We start from the raw sequence: 25,500 nt of genomic DNA, 5'->3' as shown, positions 1-25,500 counted from the left end.
ATATTTAGGTCTTTGCATTTTAAACTGGAGTGCTCCTGTGCCCAGCTTCAAACTGTTATACAGTAAACCCCCGTTACATTGCGGTTCAGTTTTTGTGGTCCCGGTATATTGCGTTTTTTTCTGTAATGTTATTTTACCAATTAAATATTTTTGTGTTTTCCTTAGCTCTTTCTCTGTCTCGGTATCTTTTATGTGTTTAAATGAGTTTCTATTGTTTTAAGTGTGTTTTAAAGACCTTAAAATGCTTTTAAAAGTACAGTGAAAGTTATAAAACATGCCTACAGTGTATTTAAATAGGGTATTTTTTTTTTTTATTTAGTGGATTTTCACTTTTCGCGGGTGCGTCCGGAACGTTACCCCCGCAATGGAGGGGGGTTTACTGATATATATATATATAAAAAAAAAAAAAAAAGGAGGTTTTGCTCTAGATCAGCCTCTCTCAACCTCTTCAACACAAAAGGAACCCTTGAAATAACTTTCTGGTCTCAGGAAACCCCTGCTAACATTTCTAGATCTCAAACTCATGATACATTAGGGTGATGATCAGTAGGAAGAATTACCCCCCACAGAAATCTAAAGATCAATGGTGCCAGTGGGAACTTATCGGAGATACATAAATTGCTCAAGGAACCCCTGGCAACCTCTGGAGGAATCCTAGTTGAGAAACCCTGCTCTAGACAGACATCCTTTTAGTCACAGTGAAAGCCATGGGACCTAAACAATGAATGCTTCCACTGCCTACTGTCATGGAACATAAGTCACATGCTGGCCCTAGACAGATCTAAACTTGAAACATCAATGGGCAGGCTGGCTGTACTGAACGTAATCTTCCCCCCCCCCCCCCCATTTGATCACTGCTGGTGGCTATGGTCGCCAGCAGTGATCACTGTATCCTGACAGCTTGGAACCCTCATGCTGTCAGAATAAAATATCACAGTGAGAGGGATTCACTCATTAAAGTGGCTGTAAAGCCTCAAGGTTTTTCCCCTGAATGCATTCTATGTGAAGGTGAAAACCCTCTTTGCTGCAGGTTCCCCCCAGGCCTCCCCTTTTTCTTGCATGAGCCCAATCCAATCCAGCGATGTGCATGAGCACAGCAGCTCCAGCTGCTGTCACTCGCCTAATTGACGCAGACTAAGGGCTGGTTCACACTTATGCGAGTGCGGGAAGGCTGCGAATTCGCAGCCTGATCCCGCATCGCACACGCACCCCCGGCAGTTCACACTGCCATATGCGATACGCTGGGGGTGTCAATGTAATCTTAACGACACCCCCAGTTTGATCGCATATCGCAGTGCGATCGTGCAGTTCGCACAGGATCGGATCGCACAAGTGTGAACCGCTGTGCGATCCGATCCTGATGCGGCTAGAAAAAAGGGTCCCTGTGCGTGTTTGGTGCGGCTGCGGTGCGAATTTAGCCATACAAACTGTATGGCTAGACTCGCACCGCACAGCCGATCGCAAGTGTGAACCGGGGCTAATACCTGAAGTTTAGCAAAAAAAAAAAAAAAAAATCAAAGCTACACTGAACTAAAGTTGGGTTCCCTTACGCACCATAAACTCTGACTTTGTGGTGCCACACCAATTTGGGGGAAAAAAAAAAAAGGGGGGATTCCCTGCACTATTTTTTTGCGATTTAATGTGCGACTTGCATATTATATATATATATATATATATATATATATATATCTCTGTACATAAAGTGGCACAGATGTAACCCAAGTAGCAACTAAAGTCGCACTGACCTGCTACTTTGAAATGGTGCTACTTCAAGTGAAGTAGCACAATTGTACAGTAACATCAATGTGTAAACCAGGGCTTAGATTAGTTTAATAGGAAGCCATGTCAAGAGATCAACTTTAACTGACGTCAGTTTAGAAAGTAATAAATAATTTCCAGTTTGCAACAGTTTCCTGCATTTTGCACTCTGTTCTCTTAAGTTAATTAATAATCTCTTTAAGCGAAAAACAACCAGGTTAAACATGTAGCAATTTCAAGTGCATGTACATTAACTAGGATCTTACACAACTGCAAGACCAATGGACCAAATGCAAATATTTGCATTTTCTTTCTGTGCCCATGGTAATGTACCAATGTCTAAAGAGCAGCAAGGGGAGTAAAGTACACAGTGGTAGGAGGGAAAAAAAAACAAAAAAAAAAAAAACACTGCAAGTATGCAACGCTGAGACAAAAGCACTTAAATGAAATAAAAAAAGTGAGGGTTCTAAAAAATTACAATTACTTAACTGGACTTCAACAACGCAGATATGACTGGACATACATTCAAAAAAATTAAAGGAACACTTTTTAATCAGAGTATAGCATCAAGTCAATTAAACTCCTGGGATATTGATCCGGTCAGTTAAGTAGCAGAGGTTGTTGTTAATCAGATTCTATGAGACAACCTCAAAAACAGGAATGGTATAACAGGTGGAGATAACAGATATTTCTTTCCCTAGTTTTGCATTTGGCTAGGGTCAGGGTCACTAATGGTAGCATGAGGCACATTAAAGCGGAGTTCCACCCAAAAGTGGAATTTCCGCTTTAGGTAGTCCTAACCCCCTGACATGCCACATTTGGCATGTCATTTTTTTTTGGGGGGGGGGGGAGTGGGTACCTAGTTTTGACAGGTACCCGCTCCCACTTCCGCTCGGAGCGCCGCGGCGCCCTGAGCGGATGTTCTCCTCTCCCCCTCCCTCCCTGCAATGTTCTGGGACATGTCAGAGGTCCCAGAAGATTGCCGGCCAATCAAGACGCGCAGCGCAACTCACGCATGTGCAGTTCTTAACCGGCTGTGAAGCCGCAAACTGTCACAGCCAGGTGTCCACACCAGTAATGCCGGCGCCGCCGAGACCAGAGGGAGAGGATCGAGGCTTCGGGCGGCCACATCGCTGGACCATGGGACAGTGAGTGTGTGTTTATTAAAAGTCAGCAGCTACACTTTTTGACTTTTAATAAACACAGAAAAGGCTGGAACTCCGCTTAAATACGTGCCATTGCCAGAAGGTTTGCTGTGTGCCCCGGCACAGTCTCAAGAGCATGGAGGAGATTCCAGGAGACAGGCAGTTACTCTAGGAGAGCTGGACAGGGCTGTAGAAGGTCCCCAACCCATCAGCAGGACCAGTATCTGCTCCTTTGTGCAAGGAGAAACAGGATGAGTACTGCCAGATCCCTACAAAATGACCACCAGCAGGACACTGGTGTGAATGTCTCTGACCAAACAATCAGAAACAGACTTCATGAGGGTGGCCTGTGGGCCTGACATCCTATAGTGGGTCCTGTGCTCACTGCCCGGCACCAGGGAGCTTGATTGGCATTTGCCATTGAACACCAGAATTGGCAGGTCTGCCACTTGCACCATGTGCTTTTCATAGATGAGAGCAGGTTCTCCCTGAGCACATGTGACAGATGTGAAAGGGCCAGGGGAAGCCATGGAGAAAGTTATGCAGCCTGTAAAATCATTTAGCATGACCAGTCTGGTGGTGGACCAGTGATGGTTTGGGAAGGCATATCCATGGAGCGATGCACAGACCTCTACAGGCTAGAAAATGGCACCCTGACTGCAATTAGGTAATGGGATGAAATCCTTGGACCCATTGTCAGACCCTACGCTGGTACGGTGGGTCCTGGGTTCTTCCTGGTGCACAACAATGCCCGGCCTCATGTGATGAGAGTATGCAGCCAGTACCTGAAGAGTGAAGGAATTGATACCATTGAATGGCCCCCACACTTGCCTGCCTTAAATCAAATAGAACACCTCTGGGACATTATGTTTCGGTCCATCCGACGCTGCCGGGTTCCACCTCAGTCTGTTTAGGAGCTCAGGCTCCTGGTCCAGGACACCGTCCGTCATCTCATTAGGAGCATGCCCCAACATTGTAAGGCATGTAAACAAGCACGTGGGGGCCATACAAAGTACCATTTGAGTTGCTGCAATGAAATTTCAGCAAAACAGACTAGCCTGCCGCATCATTTTTTCACTTTGATTTTTGGGGTGTCTTTGAATTCAGCCCTCTGTAGGTTGATCATTTTCATCAAACAATGGGCATCCTTTCATTCCTTACACATTACCCAGTTCATATCAGTATAGATATCCAGCATGATAATATTTTTCCCCCCATTGAGATCTGATGTGTTTTCAAAGTGTTCTTTAAATTTTTTTTGAGAAGGAGTATACATTTTTTTTTTTTTTAAATGAAATTTCATAATCTGACAGCCCACTCACACCAACGCATGGTGCGCTAAAGTACTGCAATCTGCCTTTTATGCTATGCTCACCTGTTATAGGTCAGTTGGATAGGGTCCTAGAAAACAGCAAAACAAATCAAAGAATATGTAAACCCATATTCCTGATATGTGCCTGCTGTACCATGTACTTTTCTGAAAAAAAATATCCTGTTCTCTTTGTATTGCTTCTTTTATGTGAAATGCCTTTTCCCTATGCTATCCTATATAAACTGACCACACTAAGCAGAAGAGCACACTGTGGTCAGTTCCTCTTGCTATGCTGGGAACTCTGCCTGCTCTCCTCCAATGATCAAACTTGACCCGACATGCCCCCCCCCCCTCCCCCAGCACAGCCTTTAAAGAGGAAGTAAACCCTCCCCCGAAAAAAAAAAAAACCCTGTAAGGCAAAGGCGTAATGAGCTAGTATGCATCGCATACTAGCTTATTATGAAATAACTTCGAACAAAGCCCCCGCAGTGCCGCCCGCTCAGCGACAAGACGGACAACATGTTTGGCCGTCCTGCTTCCTGGTTTGCTTCCTCAGTCTGATTGGCCGGACGCGGGAGCCACCGTTCATGGCACAGGGCTCTGAAGGAACGGCACAGGTGGCCTTCCTTCAGAGTGCATGTGCCGATGACGTCTTCAGCTGCACTAAAATTAAACTTGCACAGTTTAGGAGATCTTTTAGGGTATATTTACAGTACCTATAGGCAAGCCTTATTAAAGGCTTATTATATGTACAAGTTCCAAGAAAGGGTTTACAACCACTTTAACTGCAATTTTTTAACTGAATGGGCTGTTTACAAGGTGAGGGTTTACTGTACATATACAAACAAACAGTCACACAAAACACTGCATGAAGGCTCCATTCACACTACGACGTGCAACCAGCCTAAGTGGCATATGCACATTGATACACTACAAGCATAGCGTAGCCCATTCATTTGAATGGGCTGCCCTACGGTGTGAATGAATGTAGCTCATGCATCTTTTGAGCATCGAGTGTGTTTTGCTGCATGTGTTTACGTGAAAAAACAAAAACCATGCGCTTGCTTTCCACATTCACCAAAGGAATGGCACAAGTGTTACATGTGTTTTGCACGTTTCAGAGCAGAGTTTCCATGCTCATAGGTTATGCTAGCTTGCACTACAGTGGGATGAAGAAAAAAAAAAATGCAACAGAAGTTTCTATTAGTATTGTTGCTGCTGATTCAAATGCCCAGCGCTTGCCAGTCAGCAGCTGGCCACACATAGTCCTGCCCACTGCTTTCTGGATTGACAGCACTGCTTTTGTTGCCAAAACCCTCTCACTGATCTGCAGTGTCTAGGAGGGGAAGCATGTGAGACATTAATCAAGAATTTGGCTCAGTCAGGCAAAAAGGTAGGTTTTATTTTATGAGGCTTTTGCGTCATAGTAATGGGATGTGGCACTTGTTTAGACCCTCATATAGGAGCCTTTAGATGTACTTTAGGTTAATAAATACAGAAAACACCTGTTGATATTGCCAGAAATGCTGTGTCCTTGCCACTTCCTGTAAGCACAATGGCCCCTTATTTGTGTAAACTACTAATCCCATCATTTACCATGTAATTGAGATAAACAGGCATGTTTGCTTAGTCCAACCTGAGTGACAACCATATCTCCTTCCATCACCTAAAGACTGATAAGCTGCAATACATTACGATTTTGTTTTCTGGGTTTCAATAGGCTTTGGTGCATGGGTTTTTTGGTGCATGGGTTTTCTAGCACAAACAAGCTCAAATCATACTGGCAAGCATAGAGGCAAGAAACAATTGTTAGTTTGAACGCAGGTACAATGCAGCCGATCAGCAAGATTGCCTTCTCGGAAATCAACATCCGATTCAAAATGGCTTTTTAATTCAGTAGAACCTGACATAAGCAAGACAGAAAATACTAGTAGACCCTAACTCCATTTATATTTTTAAGTCATTAACCATGCATGCAAAATCAGAAGTCACAACGGCACTCAGCCCCATACAGCACATTTTATTTATTTATTTTTTTATAAAAAGGAATTGTAAGGGCTCTTTCACACTGGTGGACTATTCCAGCAGATCTTCCTGCTCAGAGGAGGATCTCTCCGTTAATCAGGCATATGCCAGGTCATGCAGAGTGGGCACAGCCCGCTCTCCTCTATGGGCAGCCAGATGTACACAGACATGTGTCCGTTTATACCCAACTGCCATCCAATCCAAACTGCCATACGGATGGGAAACGGATTTCACATCCATTTTTTGCAGATAGGATCAGATGTCGGTGGGTGTAAATGGGCACATGTCCGTTTACATCCACCGATCCATAGGAGGTTAGTGAATGGGTGTTTTTTTTTTTTTATTCACAATAAAGACACATACATATATATATATATATATATATATATATATATACATACATACATATACACACACACACATACATATATGCGTACCTGCTATGTGCAATAGTATTGCACATTCGTGGCCGCTTACCTCGTCTTATGGGGACCCCCGCTGACGCTCTCCACTTCCCTTCTGTATGTGCCCCCATAGCAAGCCACCTGCTACGGGGCACACATGCAGGCTCACTCCCAGGACAAGCTGTGTGCATTCATAGACACACCATGCAGTTCAGCCCCATTGCCCAGGGCCATTTTACCAAATTGGCACACTGGTCAGTTGCCCGGCGACCCAGCACCAGCCAAGCTTAGTCCCGATTCCCCTGTGCATCCCTCCGCTGAACTTAGCAGGTGGTAAACGCCTGTCGGCCCTGCTCTGCTGTCAGGAAACTTGGGCCGTGGAGGGGGAACAGGCACACACAGGACAGTCGAGTCCTACTCCCATGTGCGTGTGCTGACCGGACCCAGCCGCCGAACTTGGAAGCAGTCATTAGCCTGGCACTGCTGTACCAATAAATATAGCCAAATATAATTTGCATTATTATTCTCGTGGGCGATTGTGTAGGCAGGGCCCCAGTGCCCTATAATGCTCTTAAGATGGCACTGCCCATCCCCTCCACCCAGGATTTGATAGACAGCAGCATGAGCCAATGGTTCCTGCTGCTTTTTATCAAAGCCTGTGAGAGAAGGGACAGGGGAAAGAAGTCCTGCAGCCGGCACAGGGGGGGGGGGGGGGGACCAGTAGCGGAAGGTTTTATTTACATTTATGCAGAGAATGCATTAGGCTGCATACACACTTGAGCGTAGCGTTTTACCGCGATTTTCAGGCGTTTTTTGGAGGCAGGCATTGACATCTATCAAAAACGCTGGTAATCAGCCCAAAAAGAAGCTCATGTACTTTTTTCAGCTACAGGCGTTTTGCAAAACGTTAAGATGTGAACAGGGGCCATTTAAATGCATGGGGTTTTACTTGCTGGGCATTTTGGAATGTTTTTTTTTTAGTGTTTTTTGGAGCTGAAAAACATTCAAAAATGCCCAGGTGTGAATTGAGCCTAAATAGTGGGGAAAAAAAAAAAAAATTAAAAAACACCACATCTTTACAGTTTAGAAAACACGTTAAAGAGCTGAGCTGCATGCAGACAGCCAGTTTTGTGAATGAATAAGCAATGGGCTGTACAGGCTCACAATGTGTCACCAGTGGTGGCCATCAGATTTGAACTTTGTACAAGTCAGTAGCTGATGCTGTTCGCATGTAACGGCTCATCTGTGTGAATAGAGCCTCTGACTGACCCTGGGACGGTGTGTGGCCAGGGTTGGCGTTACCGTGGTGTTTGACCACAGCCAGATCGTCCAGTTTGTATGCAGCCAAAGAAAACAACAAAGGGGGGGGGGGGGGGTATCCATGGGATATACCTCCGAACCAAACATTCTGACATCTGCTTGTCCAGAGGCCACTATAAATGGATTTTCTGTTGCACAGGCAGATTCATTTGTCCAGCTTTAAAGCATCAATGAGCCGGAAAACAATAACCCAGGACAGGATTATGGCAGGGTTCCCATAATAGAACCAATTATGGATGTGAAAACAATGCACACGTTGTGTTTAGTACTTCTAAACAATGCACGATACCAAATCTCACAAGTCAGTTCAATTCAGGATCCCCCCCAGCCCTCGCAACAATCCTAGATCACCCCCCCCTCCCAAGCTCCCATAAGGACCTGGATCCCACCCCGCCACCACTATAATGATCCAAATCCCCCCCCAGCACCCAATCCTGGATCACCCTGAGCTCCTATAATGATCCTTGGACACCACAACAATCATAGATGCCGCCATAATGACCCTGGACGGACCCCCCCCAAATTTCCAATAATCCTGGATTCCACCAAGCTCCTAACACAACAATCCTGGATCCCCCCCCCCCAACAATTATAACAATCCAGGACCCCCCCCCCCATAACGATCCTGGATTGCCCCAAGCCCCCATAACAATCCTGGATCCCCCCTCCCCCATACCACAGTGACCTCTGACCCCAGTCTCCTCCCACCATTCACAATGTATCCAATATCCAAACACAGAAGCCTGGCTCGGCTGACAGAATAGAATGCGTGCCTGGCTCTCCAATAGAAATCCCCACTATGCAGATAGTATGGATTTACAGCTGGGGGATAAAAACACTGCCACCCACACACATCATATACATCCTGTACAGGTTAACCACATCCTGACCACACCGGTCCACAGGAGCTTACACTCCATTGGAAGTCTGACCCATAGGCTGCCTGTCTATTCTCTGGGCACACACTGGCCAATTTAATGGCAATCTCAAGCACTTCCAATGGCAGTGCCCTACCATCATAGGTAAAATAGGAAGTGTTGGCGGTAGGTGGAAATTGGTTGAACCAATAGAAATGTGGTGTGTATACAGTCAGGCCATCGGCGGTCTCTTATGGGATAATGGCTTTCCTCTCACATCATTACCCCAAGCAGGAAGAAACAATGGGAAGTGTCCAGGAGAAAGGCCAGCTCCCCCCCCCCCCTCAGGCATAGACAAAGCCTGACTCTTCCCACACTCCCCCAACACCAACACTCACCCAAAACACGATGTTGAAGCCAAACAAGAAATACTTGACACAGCAGCTGACTTCAGGCCCCTTGAAATGCTGGTGTTTGCCAGACATGGCTTGGCTCCACACACCAGCAAAGGCAGTAATCACACACAGCAGCAGCGAGCACCGCCGACAGCCAGGGGGCACCGTGCACGACTGGGGGGACGGGACGACGACACCCGCGAACCTGCTAGTCCTGGCATTGGGAAGCTGAGGGGAGCGCAGGCCGAGCTATTGTTATAGCGCTTCCTGGAGTCCCAGGCTCGGAAGATCCATGTCTGCTGTGTAGCCTTATCCTGCTTTATGCGGTGCTCAGTGCAACTCCTCCCTGCCGGGGGCGGGCCCGTCTGGCGACATCTTGTGGCGGTAATTGAGTATAACACCCACTGACATGACATCAGGCTTTCCAGGCTGTGTGCTCTGATCAGATTTTCCAGCTCTGTTCAAAATCATGGCCACATTTCTTCAGAGTCAAGTTCTGGTAAAGTGATTGCAAAGGTTTGTTTTTTTTTAACCACTTAAGGACCGGGCCTATTTCTGACATGCGATGTTTACAAGTGAAAATTAGTTGGTTTGTTTTTTTTTTGCTAGCAAATTACCTAGAACCCATATATATATATATATATAGTGTTACAAAAAAAAAAATATATATATATATTAGGGCTGTCAATCGATTAAAATATTTAATCGCGATTAATCGCATGATTGTCATGAGTTAACTCGCGATTAATCGCACATTTGTATCAGTTCTAAATGTACCTTAAATTAATACTTTTCAAGTTTTGAATACATTAATCAACATGGGAGTGGACAAATAGACGCTTTATGCAAATGCATGTTTATTATTAGTGAAACCATACTTAACATAGGATGAAGACTGGACATCTATCAAAGGGACCATAGTATCAAAAGTCATATGTTTATCAAAGAACTTGTTCATGTCTATTATACACATGAAAAAACAACAACATAGAAATAAACGGTTCCCATTACTTCTCTTTCTTTACTCAATTTACTTACACAAACCTTACATTTTTGCACGATAGGGCAGCTCACTTCTTGTAAACATGCTAACCTAAATGTACATTTATTATTACTGAAATCACCCTAAACAGAGCATAAAGAACATTGACATGTTTTACAAAGAACGTGTTCATGTCTATCAAACAGGTGGGAAAAAGAATATAAAAAACCCACAGGTTCCTCACAGATTATTTCTCTTTCTTTGCACTGAGCCAGTTGCTCAAACAGACGAGCCTGTTTACATTTTCAGATGACAGGGCAGCTCGCTTTTTCTGAACAACATGTCCTGAGAGTGAAAACAATCTTTCACAAGGTACGGATGTGGCAGGTGTTGATAAGTATATGCGTGCAAGGTAGGCCATCTCACTGTGTGCCCCTTCATGATTGGACCACCACTGCAGGGGACAGTCCTCTATGGCAATAGAGGGCTCTGCCTTGTAGCGCTCCACACATTTCTCAATACAGTCCTCTTCATCATCATCAGATGAAGATTCTGGCACAGACATGAGACATGTTATCTTCTTAGGTGGTTCAGTTGTCACTGTCAGTGTCACTGGTTTATCTGGCTGTGCAAGCCCCTCCCTCTTGAGCAAGGCACAGACTGAACTCCACACCTCAGCTCTGTCAGCCCTGCTCAGACATTTGAGGTCCTTAAACCTAGGGTCCAGTGCTGATGCAACCCTCAGCCATGTGGTGTTGGTTTTTTCCTTCCGTTTGTCCATGTCAGTTGTGAAAGTTTCCTTAAACTTAATCATGTAGGCTGGGTCATCTTCTGAGACCTCCATCACACGTGATAGATGACACAACGCGGGCAGCACAACTGAGCAAGAAACAAATTTCTCTCCTCCTAAAAGTTCACTCACATACCTGGAATAATAGAGAAAAGCACTTTAGTTAGACATAATGAATCTCTCACTCACTTTCAATCTCTCACTCTTAACACACGCACGCGCACACACACACACACACACACACACAAATATAATAATAATAAGAGTATCAATAAATTACCTGCAGTGTTCCAGCACAGTCTCCAACCTCTTCAGTTTATCAAATTCAGCTGCAGTTGGCATGTTGATGTTGCCTGCATGTAGGCCCAGTGCATCTCTCAATGGTTCTTGATTTCTCTCAACACGCTTTATCATTTCTAGGGTGCTGTTCCACCTAGTAGACACCTCCTGTACGAGTGACTCTTTCTTTTGAAGATGTTTGACTTGCTGCTGTTCAAGCTCGGCTGCGTTAGCAGGGCTATGCTTGAAATGACCCACTAACTTCCTGCATTTTGCCAAGGCGCCATCAAACGGGCTGTTTTGGAGAGAAACTGTGATGGCTCGGTGGAGGCTGTGTGCAATGCAAGGCATATGCTCGAACGGGAGCTGCCTGGCCGCTGCAATCATGTTGCGTGCACTATCAGTGGTCACTATTTTAATTTTGAGTTCAATGTTCCACTGTCTGGCTACTTGAAGAAAGTGCTCAGCGCAAACGTCAGCATAGTGTCTATCTTCTGTCTTCATAACGGTCAAAGCGTGAGACTGAAGTTTCCAGTGCGCGTCAAAATAATGTGCTGTGACGCCTAGGTAGCTATGGTTACTGAGGGAAGTCCAATAATCTCCGGTGAGCGCAACCGTGTTTGTCTGTCTCAATGCCTCCTGAATTTTAGCTTTCTCCTCTTCATATAAGTTGTGAATCTTGGTTGTAATGGTGGCTCTTGAAGGTAGTTCGTATGTAGAATCGTTAGATGCGATGCGAATAATTTCAAGTAGACCCTCGTCCTCGACCACATTAACTGGTCTACATGCTGTAGCCACCCATTTAGCTATAGTTGAGGTGAGTCTATTAGTTGTGGACTTATCCATCGATCTCCGCTGCAAACTTTGATCCATTGTGGTCTGCCTTTGACGAGGGGGAGGGGGGCTCTCCGTGTCAGTTGTATGCTTCGCCATCAAGTGATATTTTAAACTCGACGTGCTGCGGTGATAACTTAATTCACATCGACAATAACTGCAGATAACTTTTGTCTTGTCGACAGAACCATCAGACCTCGTTTTGTATATAAATTTTCCGTTCAGAAGACCCCTTTCTTTTTCCATTTCTGTTTGCTGCTGCATCTTTATCTCTCCAACTACAGGCTAGGCCACGGGTCAATATATATGAACTTCATGAAGTGTTTCTTTCTGTATAGACCACAGAAGAAAGAGGGTCAATTTAGTCAGCAGTAATGTTTGAGGCTATTAGTGTGTAACATAGACAGTTTATTGATAAATTAAATATATTGGGGTTTAGTAACACCCGTGCAAGATAAGGTTGTTAGTGAATACAATCAGTGCATTAATAGGAAACAAGACAGACATAACATAAAGTGACAGATAACCGGCCGGCATATACTTCAAGTGATATACATATATTAATCACAACATGCTTTAATAGCCGTAAATGTTCTTGAAGGGGCTCCTTTTGGGCAATCGGTCGTCGATTTTAATTGGTGACTGTGTATGGGCAGTTGTTCTTATTGAGTTGCTCCTAAGAAATCGTTTAGGGGTGGTTTTATCTAAGTATTGAAAGCAGGGCTGTAAGAACTACCGCTCAAGATTTCCTTGGTTGGGACAGCAGAATATGGCTGTATTGCCGTTATTATATAAACGTCGGTTCAGTACCGCATATAAGTGGAAACAGTGCTCCGATGGCTAAAAGCCATTTCTTCACCCCTGTGTGGTGAATGCTTTATTATGTACCTTTCTGCCGATCTGTAGGTCAGTGCGTCTGCTTCCGCTGTCCGCTCTCGTGCTGTCATCAGTCTCCGCTCTTCCTCGTGGTTCCTGGCGTCCGATGCTTGCTTGGAGCGATGAGGGGGTGTGCCGCCAGGCTAACTTGCGTAGCTTCGTCTGGACGTCGTAGGCCACGGGTCAAACAGCAAACAGGTGATGCGCGCTGCATTAATCGCGCGTTAAAAAAATTATCGCCGTTAAAATGAATCTGAGTTAATGCGTTATTAACGCGCTAATTTTGACAGCACTAATATATATATATATATTTTTTAGCAAAGACCCTAGAGAATAAAATGGAGATCATTGCAATATTTTTTATCACCCTGTATTTGCGCAGCGGTCTTACAAACGCAATTTTTTGGGAAAATAATACACTTTTTGTATTAAAATATAAGAAAACAGTAAAGTTAGCCCAGTGATGGCAAACCTTGGCACCCCAGATGTTTTGTAACTATATTTCCCATGATGCTCAACTTCACTGCAGAGTGCATGAGCATTATGGGAATTGTAGTTCTAAAACTTCTGGGGCACCAAGGTTCGCTATCACTGAGTTAGCCTAATTTTTTTCTGTAATGTGACAGCCTAATTTTTTTTCTGTAATGTGAAAGATAATGTTACTCCGAGTAAATAGACACCCAACATGTCATGCTTCAAAATTGCGCACGCTCGTGGAATGGGGACAAACATTGGTACCTAGAAATCCCCATAGGCGACACTTTAAAAATTTCTACAGGTTACCAGTTCAGAGTTACAGAGGTGATCCAGGGCTCAAATTATTGCTCTCCATCTAATAATCACGGCGATACCTCACGTGTGTGGTTTGAACACCGTTTACATATGTGGACGCGACTTGCATATGTGTTCGCTTCTGCGCACGAGCTAACGGGGACAGCGCGCTTTAATTTTTTTTTTTTCCGATTTATTTTATTTTAATGTTTTTACACTGTCCTTTTCAAAAAGAAAAAATGTGATCACTTTTATTCCTATTACAAGGAATGTAAACATCCCTTGTAAGAGAAATAAGTATGACAGAACATCTTTAAATGTGAGATCTGGGGTCAAAAAGATCTCACATCTACACTAAAAAAAGAAAAAAAAAAAAAAAGTAATTTTTTTATGATGAAAAAAAAAATGGGCTCTTTAAGGCTGTTTCTAGGAAGTGACATATGATGTCGCTCCAGTCCTCCAAGGCCATAGAGTCGAGTGGGGGTCATCTTGGCCTCACTTGACTTCCTGCCTGAGAGGACAGTGGACCGGATTGTTTTCCTGGCTACCAATGGCTTTGGTAAGTGGGGAAAAGGACCAGGAAGCGGCGGGAGGGGGGGGGGCACCTCTCCCGCTACCCATAAAGGTGATCCAGCGGCAAATTCGCCGCTGGGACCACCCTTATGTTAAAGCGGACTGCTTGTTTAATAAAATACTGGGGTTTTGGCAGCAGATAGCATTAAAAGAGGAAGTAAAGTCCCCCCAAAAAAACGAGAAAAAAAAAGCCCTGTAAAGAGAAAAGGCATAAGGAGCTAGTATGCATCGCATACTAGCTCATTATGTAGTACTTACCTTAAAACGAAGCCCCCGCCGTGCCGCCACCTCAGCGACAGGACGGCGACATGTCCGGCCGTCCTGCTTCCAGGTTCGCGTCCTCCGGCCATCTGAATGGCCGGAGGCGCGATTACATCACTCCCGCGCCTGCGCGCGGGAGCCGCCGTTCACGGCACTGAGCTCTGAAGGAACGGCACGGGTGGCCGTTCCTTCAGAGCGCCTGCGCCGATGACGTCATCGGCAGTATGCACTCTAAATATCTCTTAAACGGTGCAAGTTTGGGAGATATTTATAGCACCTATAGGTAAGCCTTAATATAGGCTTACCTATAGGTAAAAGTTTGTGAGGTGGGTTTACAACCTCTTTAACATCAAAGTACTGATGTAAAACTGCGGCGGGCAGTCCGTAAGTGGTTAAATAACAAAGATGTTATACTTACCTGCTCTGTGCAAGGGTTTTGTACAGAGCAGCCCTGATCCTCCTCTTCTGGAGTGCCCCAGGGACGCTTCTGGCTCCTCCTCTTCATCGGGTGCCCCCACAGAGAGCCACTTTCCATAGGGGCACCTGTGCGGGCACACTCCCAAATCCAGCTGCTTAGTCCATTGACACAGACAGCAGGATTCGGCCCCGCCCCCCTGATCTAGTGTCACTGAATTTGATTGACAGCGGCGGGAGCCAATGGCTCCTGCTGCTATCAATCTGTCCAATGAGGACCCGAGACAGCGGCTGGAGCTGCTGGGCTTGTGCTCGTCGCTGGAACGTTCGGGTTCAGGTAAGAATAACGGGGGCTCTGGAGGGCAGCTGCAAACAAGAAGGTTTTTCACCTTAATGCATAAAATACATTAAGGTGAAAAACCTTGAGACTTTACAACTCATTTAAAGACCAAACTTTTTGTTTTTTGAATTTAATTTAGAATGTTTTGCTAGAAAATTACTTTAGAACCCTCAAACATTAGACATTTTTTTTTAGCAGACACTAGGGAATAAAATGGCCATTGTTGCAATCTTTTAGGTCACGTGGTACTTGTGCAGAGGTTTAAGTCCGAACTAATGGGCCATACACACTATAAGATTTTCTGAAGACTTTTTCCTTTAGACTTACCAAAACCATATAATATGAGGTCAGACCTAAACACTTTCAATGTGTATGCAATCTGGCAGGCCCTTGCACTACATAGAAAAGGTAAATCTGAAGGAAATCTAACCACAAAAGTTCGATAGTGTGTATCCAGCTTAACACTAAAACCCCTGCATCTATAGACATCCAACAAGTGATGTCACCCATAGACTAAAGCTGGATACACACTATCCAACTTTTGTGGTTAGATTTCCTTCAGATTTACCTTTTCTATGTAGTGCAAGGGCCTGCCAGATTGCATATAAATTGAAAGTTTTTAGGTTTGACCTCATATTATATGGTTTTGGTAAATCTAAAGGAAAAAATCGAAAGAAAGTTGTATAGTGTGTATCCAGCTTTAATAGGGGGCTTCCGTTGAGTCCTGTGCACCTGCTTCCACAGTGAAGCCACGGCTGACAGCTCAATGTGGGATCGAGTCAGATCAGCTTAAAAAAGGTAAGTAAACAGATTTCTTCTTTACAGGGCTAGATAGGTTAGTGTTAGATCGTGGATGTCTATAGATGCAGGGATTTTAGTGTTAGGGTGGACTTCTACATTAATGAATAATAAAAAAAATAAAAAAACAAAGCACAATATACTATATACCCCAATTTATTTTTGTAGAATGTGAAAGATGATGTTACCCTGAGTAAATAGATATCTAATGGGTCACACTTTAAAATTGCGCACGCTCATGGAATGGTGACAAACTACAGTACTTAAAGTGTTACTAAACCCACAACAGTCACATCAGTCTGTATATGCAGTAAATCATGCTTGTTTTACTCATTGTGGGACCTAAGGGGTTAATCCTCTGCATTGTGTAAAAAGGCTGTTTAAACCTGTCTCCTCTGATCCTCCCCTTCTTCCACAGTCCCAGTCTATCTCCTGATAGTACAGAGGCTAGGAGACAAGCTGCACATGCTCAGTTTGGTGTGTATTGCTGGATATTTTTTTTTTTTCTTGGAAGAGTGCATGTGATTAGCACAGGGCCAATCAGCACTTTCCAGACAGAAGGTCAGGGGTCCTGCATCCTCATAGGACAATCATGAATGAAAATTCCTCCTACAAGCTTTAACCAGACACTGATAGAGTTATGAAGTCACAAGACTGCTATATACTGCTGATAAGAAAAGGCATTTAGCAGTTTATATTTACTCAAATAATTACATTTCCATATTCTGTGCACTGTGGGAGACCAAATATAGTGAATGCAGGGTCCTATGTGCTGTCCATATTATCAATTGCAGACTGCTTTACTAGGAGTTTGAGGAGAGTTAAAAACATGCCCCAAGCTCCTGCTATAAATGCCGGTGTGAACAGGTCTTTAAAGCGGAACTTATACGAAAATGCAAGGTTTGTTTATTACATACTGATCCACACCTCGATCTAAAAACACTGCATTAAGCAAATAAAAAAAGGAAATAGTTAGAATAAATACTTACCTTATTCCTGGCTTCTGCACTGTAAAGGGTGACATCATGATGTGCCGGAGCACCTTCTTGTGAGACTTGGGATCCTCAGCATTGCTGTGACAGAGGGGAAAAAAGAGCACACTGCATGTCTTTTCAACCAGGGGACCTGTGCGAGTATCCAACTGTCGCATAAACAATTTGGGAGTTTTTTGGACAGGCTTCAGGAATGCCACAGGTTCAGAAACTACATTGAAGTGGAACTATTTTCCACAAAGTGACTTGCAGTCTCTGACTTGAACTGTTTTATTTTGAGGGGATGAGATACCCTTGTCACCTATCCCAGGAAGCCGCAGGAGCCCATTCACAGATTGTCAGGGACCCGAGCTGCCTGGAAGAGGCTGCCAGCTGAATACGATCAAGATGAAGGCACGAGACGGAGACCCTGACACCCCAACAGCTACAAGACATTGCTGGATCCGCTAGGCAGGTAAGTATTTTTTTTTTTTTAAGGGAACCCAGCATAACAGGTATAGTAAGTTCCTGTTTAGGCATGATTTTTAAAGGCTGTACAGATTGATTTATGTTTGCTGGGGCACCATGACTGTATAGTCAGTTTGAAGCAAAAGGTGAACTTATGCCTCGTACACACGCATCGATTATTGGCCAGGAATTTTCGGCCAACGTCCGATCGGCCGATTTTCGGCTTGTTAGTATGATGCTTCCAACAACCGACTCAGACTTTTCGGCCGAAAAAAATCTGGTGTGCAGGCTATAAAATTTTTGTTGGCCGTCAACACAACGGCCGATTTTCCGTCAGTCAGTACAGATTTCGGCAGACAAAAATCTGATGAGCAAGACTGGGCATGCTCAGAGAAGAAAAAAACACACGGAAAGTAAACCAGCACATGACATCACTTCTGAAGTAGATTTTTGTTGGCCGAGAAAATTCGTGTGCAGTCTAGGCACATTCCAACCAACAAAGCACAACTCTGGACAAAAGTCGGAGGATCGGTCGGCCGATAATCGTTGCGTGTGTACGAGGCATTAGCCTTTAACTCAAAATGCTGCAGTCAGCATCAACCATAACTTTGTCACCATCCACCTAATAATGAATAGGTCCCACTTTTGCCACCAAAACAGCCCTGATCTATTAAGGCATAGACACCACTAAACCTCTAAAGGTACACTGTGGTATCTGCCACCAGGCCATCAGTAGAAGATCAAAATAAATGGGGTTATCAGCTGCTACCAAAACTCCAACATGGTTGGAGTGATGTGAAATGGAAAAAGAATAAGGTGCGCTTGATATGAAGCGTGTACTAACTAAAGTACACTCTAAAGATGTGTAAATATCCACAAAAATAAACACAAATAAATAACCAGATGTGACATGTACAATGACATAATTAAAAAGTCTCTTATAAAAAAGGGAGAGTGGCAAATGCAAGACTCCCAAATAAAGTCCCAAAAACTGGTGCAGATAAATATTCTAAGGCTGGCCATACACTATACAATTTTCTTATTCAATTTCCTTTAGATTTACCTTAAACTATGTAGTGCAAGGGCCTGCCTGACTGCATACAAATTAAAAGTGTTTAGGTTTGACCCTATATTACATGGTTTTGGTAAATCTAAAGGAAAGTTGAACAAGAAAATTGTATAGTGTATGGCCAGCCTTAGTGTTGAAGTGCTCATAAACCAAGGCGCAGATGCTGAATACACAGATCTCTCATATCACCAAAATATGAAGGAGGAAGAGGTACCCTTACCAACTGAGTTTGAGCATGCATGATAGATGTCATGAACCCATGGAATACAGCAAGGAATCTTCAGACCAAAATCCTTCACCCAGTGCATGAAATGTGAATGGACTCTTACCAGATGTCACATGAACAATCACTTGAATGAAAAGTTAGAGATGGACGTCTAGAATCCTCCGCTGTCCAGGAATTGGTGTTCCTTAAACGATCCTGCCTCTTTATATTGGGCATAGGGACCTCTTCCTTAGAATAGCCTCCCAAAGGTGCCCACAGGATAGCTCCCCATATGACAAGAAATATAAGCAGGCAATAGTGCATTATCTTCTTCATAAGGAATTTATTAAAGGAATCACACTTACATGAATGGAAAAAATTTGGACAGGTGACAGATGTTCGTGGCCGCTCTGCAGCGCGGTATGCAAGTAGTGATAGCGCGGCTTCTCCACCCGACGCGTTTCCCCTTACGAAGGCTTCCACTGGGATTGGAGTGTGGAGCGACCACACCACTACGAGATCTGACAGAACAGTTGAGAGGCGGGAGAGTGTGGTGGAGGATCAGACGTCACTTCTATGATCGAGCGACCAACCCCCTGAACAAGGAGAAGAGCTGGGAAGCTGTGAGAGTGTTCTGTCACCAGCTCAACCTGAAGGAGTATGACTACTACCCCCATCATCACTTCATAAGTAGTACATATGGGAACGCCGATTTTGTTGATGATCCTGTGGGCGATGATTTGCTGCATGATTTTCCTGATGACAAAGAAAGAAAGGAGTGATCAGTCTGCCCTGTATCATCTGTATGGAGTCGCACCTAATTGGCTTGATCTTGGAATTGCTGAGGATTTCTGGAGGAGCAGTTTGGTGGATCCTTTGAGCCTTCTTTTAACCACTTGCCTTCTGTGCACTTAAACCCCCTTCCCATCCAGACCAACTTTTAGCTTTCAGCGCTCTCACACTTTGAATGACAATTTCGCGGTCATGCTACACTGTACCCATATGAAATTTTTATCATTTTTTTCACACAAATAGAGATTTCTTTTGGTGGTATTTAATCATCTCTTGGTTTTTTATTTTTTTACAAAAAAAAAGAAAATTTTGAAAAAAAAAAAAACGTTTTTCTTATTTTCTGCGAGTAAATTTTGAAAAGAAATACATTTTCTCCTTCACTGATGTGCGCTGATGAGGCGGCACTGATGAGGTGGCACTTATGGGCACTGATGAGGAGGTACTAATATGCCGCACTGATGAGCACTGATAGGCGGCACTGCTGGGCACTGACGGGCGGCACTGCTGGGCACTGGCGGGTGGCACTGATTGACACTGATGGGCGGCACTGATGAGCACTGATGGGCAGCACCATCATTGCCCACACTCAGTGCCCATAGTGCTGCCAGTCAGTGCTCATCAGTGCCTAGATGAGCAGGCACTGATGGGCACTGACTGGCAGCACTATGGGCACTGATGGGGGGCACTGATGGCGGGCACTGTGGGCACTGATGGTGGGCAGTTAGTGTGTTTAATGTACCTTGTGTAATCAGGGCACTGGTGATCAGTGCCCTGATTACATTCTTCTGTGTCCCCGACGGCTGATCGGCTCCCCTCCTTCCTCACACGCAGTCTCTGTGTGAGGAAGGAGCGCTGGCGATGAGAGATGATCTCATATGTTTACATACGAGATCATCTCATTGGACGGTCCGATCACGTGGTGAATGGCCGCTGTGATTGGTCATTCACCACGATCTGTGATTGGGACACGGCCGACACAGATTTTCCCTGATGCACGCTCGCAGGAAGCCTGTGTCTGGGAAGCCGTTTAAAGACGGCCTCCCGAAAATGTGAGTCCGCGCTGCAGCCGTACTTTGGCTATAGCGCGGATGGGAGGAAGTTAATAGTGGGGCGGTAAGCGGCAGTGTGATTGGGGTCACTCTCTCTCTCTCTCTGGTGGCGGTGGCACTTCAAGGAGAGCAATCAGCTGGACCTTACCTATTCCATTGGACTTTTTTATATAGCGCTGCTTTTCAATTTTATAATGAATTGCATACTGAGCACAATGAGCAGACCTCACTAACTGATCCTGCTCTGTGGTAGGCAGAGAACAATATAGATTTACCTGCAGCCCCTCTGGTAAGCAGACAAGGCTCAAAAGTAAACTTTCTCACTAGCAACTACCTAGGAGGGTGATACAGAAGAAACACAAAATAACTGTCAAACTCCCTTGGTCTGGGGCTCCATGCAAGATCTCACCTCGTGGAGTTTCAGTGATCATTAGAACGGTGAGGAATTAGCCCAGAACTACACGGGAGAACCTTGTCAATTATCTCAAGGCAGCTGGGACCATAGTCACCAAGACTACAATTGGTAACACACTATGCCGCAAAGGACAGAAATCCTGCAGCACCCGCAAGGTTCCCCTGCTCAAAAAAAAAAAGGACATGTGCATGCCTGTCTGGAGTATGCTAATGAACATCTGAATGATTCAAAGGAGAACTGGGTGAAAATGTTGTGGTCAGATGAGACCAAAATCAAGCTCTTTGGCATCAGCTCAACTTGCGGTGTTAGGAGGAGGAGAAATGTTGCCTATGACCACAAGAACACCATCCCCACTGTCAAACATGGAGGATGAAACATTATGCTTCGGGGGTGTTTTTCTGCTAAGGGGACTGGACAACTTCACAACATCAAAGGGACGATGAACGCAGCCATGTACCAACAAATCTTGGGTGGGGACCTCCTCCCCTCCTGGGACCTCAGCCAGGGCATTGAAAATGGGTCGTGGATGGGTATTCCAGCATGACAATGACCCAAAACACAGGGCAAAGGCAACAAAAGAGTGGCTCAAGAAGAAGCACATCAAGGTCCTGGAGTGGCCTAGCCAGTCTCCAGACCTTATTCCCATAGAAAATATGTGGAGGTAGCTGAAGGTTTGAGTTCCCAAACGTCAGCCTCAAAACCTTAATGACTTGGAGAGGATCTGCAAAAAAGAAGTGGGACAAAATCCCTCCTGAGATGTGTACACACCTGATGGTCAACTACAAGAAACGTCTGACCTCTGATTGCCAACAAGAGTTTTGCCACAAAGTTGTGTTTTAAGAAGGGGGTCAAACACTTTTCACTCATTAAAATGCAAATCAAATTTATAACTTTTTTGAAATGCATTTTTCTGGATATTTTTGTGGTTATTCTGTCTCTCACTGTTAAAATAAACCTACCATAAAGAAATGCTCAGTCTATTATTTTAGTCAGTGGGCAAATGTACAAAATCAGCAAGTGATCAAATACCTTTTCCCCTCATTGTATGATAGGGTCACAAGGACCATTTTTAATAGTTTCTGCTACTTCATTAAAATTGCAGCATTGCACCGTTGTAGGAGACCAAGCGCACTACTGAAACCTCTTACATAAAGACATTTGATACACATATAAAGTATCTATCCATCTCCTCAGACTTTAGTACTGCAGCTGAATTACTAACAAATAGCCCATGAGGCTCTAGCCCTAGAGGTGACCTACACTATATTACCAAAAATATTGTGACGCCTGCCTTTACATTCACATGAACTTTAATGGCATCCCAGTCTTAGTCCGAAGGGGTATAAAATATTGAGTTGGCCCACCCTTTGCAGCTATGCCAAATTCAAATCTTCTGGGAAGGCTGTCCACAAGGTTTAGGAGGGTGTCTATGGGAATGTTTGACCATTCTTCCAGAAGCGCATTTGTGAGGTCAAGCACTGATGTGGGAGAGAAGACCTGGTTTGCAGTGTCCACTCTTATTCATCCCAAAGGTGTTCTATCGGGTTGAGGTCAGGACTCTGTGCAGGCCAGTCAAGTTGCTTCACCCTAAACTCGCTCATCCAGGTCTTGCTTTGTGCACTGGTGCAAAGTCATGTTGGAACAGGAAGGGGCCATCCCCAAACTGTTCCCACAAAGTTGGGAGCATGAAATTGTCTTGGTATGCTGATGCCTTAAAGCGGAGTTCCGGGCACAAAAAGATATTTTTTTTTTTTGTGCCCGTCCGCTTGTTCCCCTTCACCTGAAAAGGAATTGGATAGTTAGGTTTTTTTTTTTTTTTTTATTTACTCACCTTGTAATTGAAGATCGAATATACTCACCTAGTCTTCACTTCCTCCCTCTGTGCCGCGGCTCCGCCGTCACTTCCGGGCTTGCACTGATTCCTGGGAGCTGAACGTCTTCTTCCGCGTCTTCTTCTCCCAGAATGCGACGGCACTGGCCCCGCTCGTCACTTCCGGGCGACGCCGCATTCCCCTGCTAAACAGCTTCTGGGCATGCCCAGAAGCTGTGGAGGAATGCGGCGCCGCACCGGAAGTGACGAGAGGGGCCGGTGCAGGCGCATTCTGGGAGAAGAAGACGTGGAAGAAGACGCCGAAGAGGACCGCGCCGGCTTCAGAAACACAAGAGAGATGGAAACGCTGTGGAAGAAATTTTATAAGTGAGTATTTCTTCTAAAAGGTAAGTGCGAACCGGGACAGATCAGAGGCTAGGGTATGTTTGTTGAAAAATGATTTCTGTGCCCGGAACTCCACTTTAAGAGTTACTTTCACTGGAACCAAGTGGTGATTTGGACCAGTGCACAAAGCAAGGTCCATAAAAACGTGAATTAGGGAGTTTGGCGAGGGGGAACTTAACTGGCCTGCAAAACCCGAAAGAACACCTTTGGGATGATTTAGAAGCCAGGCCTTCTACCCAACATCAGTGCCTGCCCTCATGAACGTGCTTCTGGAAGAATGGTCAAAAGGTTCCCATAGACACATGCCTAAACCTTGTAGACAGCCTTCCCTGAAGAGTTGAAGCTGTTATAGCTGCAAAAGGGTAGGCCAACTAAATATATTGAACCCTATGGACCAAGACTGGGATGCCATTAAAGTTCATGTGCGTGTAAAGGCAGGCATCACAATACATTTGGTAATATAGTGTATGTGCTACTGGGGTAAAGATTCTCAGCTGCACCTCAGAGGAGGATAAAAGAAATGCGCTCCTTAAGGCACTTCAGCCTGTGTTTTTTTTTTGGGGGGGGGGGGGGGGGGGAGAGACTGCCACATTACAATGTAGGTCTTGTTTTTACTAGCAATTTTTTGAAATAGGATACATGTACTTACTGCAAAAGAGCCCCAGGTTTTATCTCAGAATTTAATACATTTTAGGATGGCCCCCAGAGCTCTCCTGTAATTTACAACACTTTTATACAAATAAAAAATACTAAAACTTAGAGACAGACTAAAGCAAATCTGTGGACTATATTGATCGCCAGTTCTGTATTCTCCTAAAAAAGATAGCTTACAAGTTACAAGTAGAGACTATAAAACGTCAAAGGGAAAAAAATTATTTATAAACAAGTCTTGAAAGCCGTGATATGACTGGTTCATAAAAGGCACACAGATATATGGTTTCCTCCATTTTTATGTAGCACCCTCTATTGTGTGCTAGAAGTTAGTGTAGGTAAACCATACTCTTACTCACCTTTTTAAGCTGGCAAGTGTTATTTGAAACAACTATGTACCTGCGCTGCTTGTGCCAAAACACCTAAAAATTATGTGTCAATGAATAAACTGCCGCGTGCAACCTTAAATATTATGCATATAAATCAAATAAATATCAATAATAAATATCTATTATAAATAGTATATATATATATAAATATTCCATGTGAAAATTTATCATGTGCATCAAAAAATATTTTATAACTGCATATGTCAAAATTATGTAAAAAAAAGTCCATAAATATTGTTAAAGTGAAAAGTCTCTGTGCTCATTCAAGTGCTTTGTGCTCCATAAATAAATGAATATAAAAGTGCCAGTGCTCAATCCAGGTGAGATAGTGCTCCCCTCTCGGTTCCCCACTCACCAGAAGCTGGATATAAAACCGCCTTAACAATGTTGTTATGAACTTGACCCCTCAATGGATCGTCAGCAGGAGCAGGGTACCGAACCAAAGTCGCTCACTCTCTATCCAGGTATATACTCTCACGGTTCATAAAAAGAAAGGGGCCATCATTGTGCAGTATATTTAACAATTTATTGTCACGCAAAACAAAATTACACTTACACTGTGCAGGGAAAAGTACAGCCTTGTGCAAACCCGCAGGACGCCAAGCTAATGGCCGTGCGTTCCACCCGCGTAACCGGAAGCCGGAAGTGGTTGCAGCCGGAAGTGACGTATTACGTATTCGGACGGCTTGACGCGTTTCGCTCTGCCAATCAGAGCGTTATCAAAAGCGAGGGCGTCTCGAATACGTAGTACTATATATACCAGTAACAATGATGCAAAATTATCAACACCTGAAGCGGACCGGAAGTGGATCGCCGCCATCTTAGGCCTCCTTTTATAATATAATAGCCTATCGATCTCCATTTTAGTCCACCCGGAACTGCTATTATTCCCCATAGAATATAGGAATATGTGCAAATGCCACATATCATCACCGTAATGTTGTTACATTAAGCCAACCTAGATGGTTGGAATATTTATATATATACTATTTATGATAGATATTTATTATTGATATTTATTTGATTTATATGCATAATATTTAAGGTTGCACGCGGCACAGTTTATTCATTGACACATAATTTTTAGGTGTTTTGGCACAAGCAGCGCAGGTACATAGTTGTTTAAGTGTTATTTGAGTCAG

The 25,500-nt window shown here is 44.2% G+C and overlaps 2 protein-coding genes across 2 annotated transcripts in view; both read right to left on the bottom strand.

Moving 5' to 3' along the window:
• The window catches only part of TSPAN17 (tetraspanin 17), a 144,895-nt gene extending 135,354 nt beyond the window's left edge, over window positions 1-9,541 (bottom strand). Inside the window, exon 1 of the mRNA XM_082256848.1 lies at window positions 9,220-9,541. Coding sequence (XP_082112974.1) covers window positions 9,220-9,306 — 87 coding nt within the window. The 5' untranslated portion in view covers window positions 9,307-9,541. The remainder of the gene's footprint in view (window positions 1-9,219) is intronic.
• A 904-nt stretch (window positions 9,542-10,445) lies between these two features.
• Window positions 10,446-12,365, bottom strand: LOC309552631 (E3 SUMO-protein ligase ZBED1-like; the record flags this gene model as incomplete). Its single annotated transcript, XM_082253571.1, has 2 exons — window positions 10,446-11,124; window positions 11,269-12,365. The coding sequence occupies 2 exons, from the start codon at window positions 12,363-12,365 to the stop codon at window positions 10,446-10,448; spliced, it is 1,776 nt and encodes a 591-aa protein (XP_082109697.1).
• Between the last annotated feature and the right edge of the window lie 13,135 nt (window positions 12,366-25,500).

Source organism: Pelophylax lessonae (assembly GCF_965119305.1).
Source record: "Pelophylax lessonae genome assembly, chromosome: 4".
In the NCBI taxonomy this organism is placed as follows: domain Eukaryota; kingdom Metazoa; phylum Chordata; class Amphibia; order Anura; family Ranidae; genus Pelophylax; species Pelophylax lessonae.
Note: the sequence above shows the minus strand (reverse complement) of the source record. Positions and strands in the feature narration are given on the sequence as shown.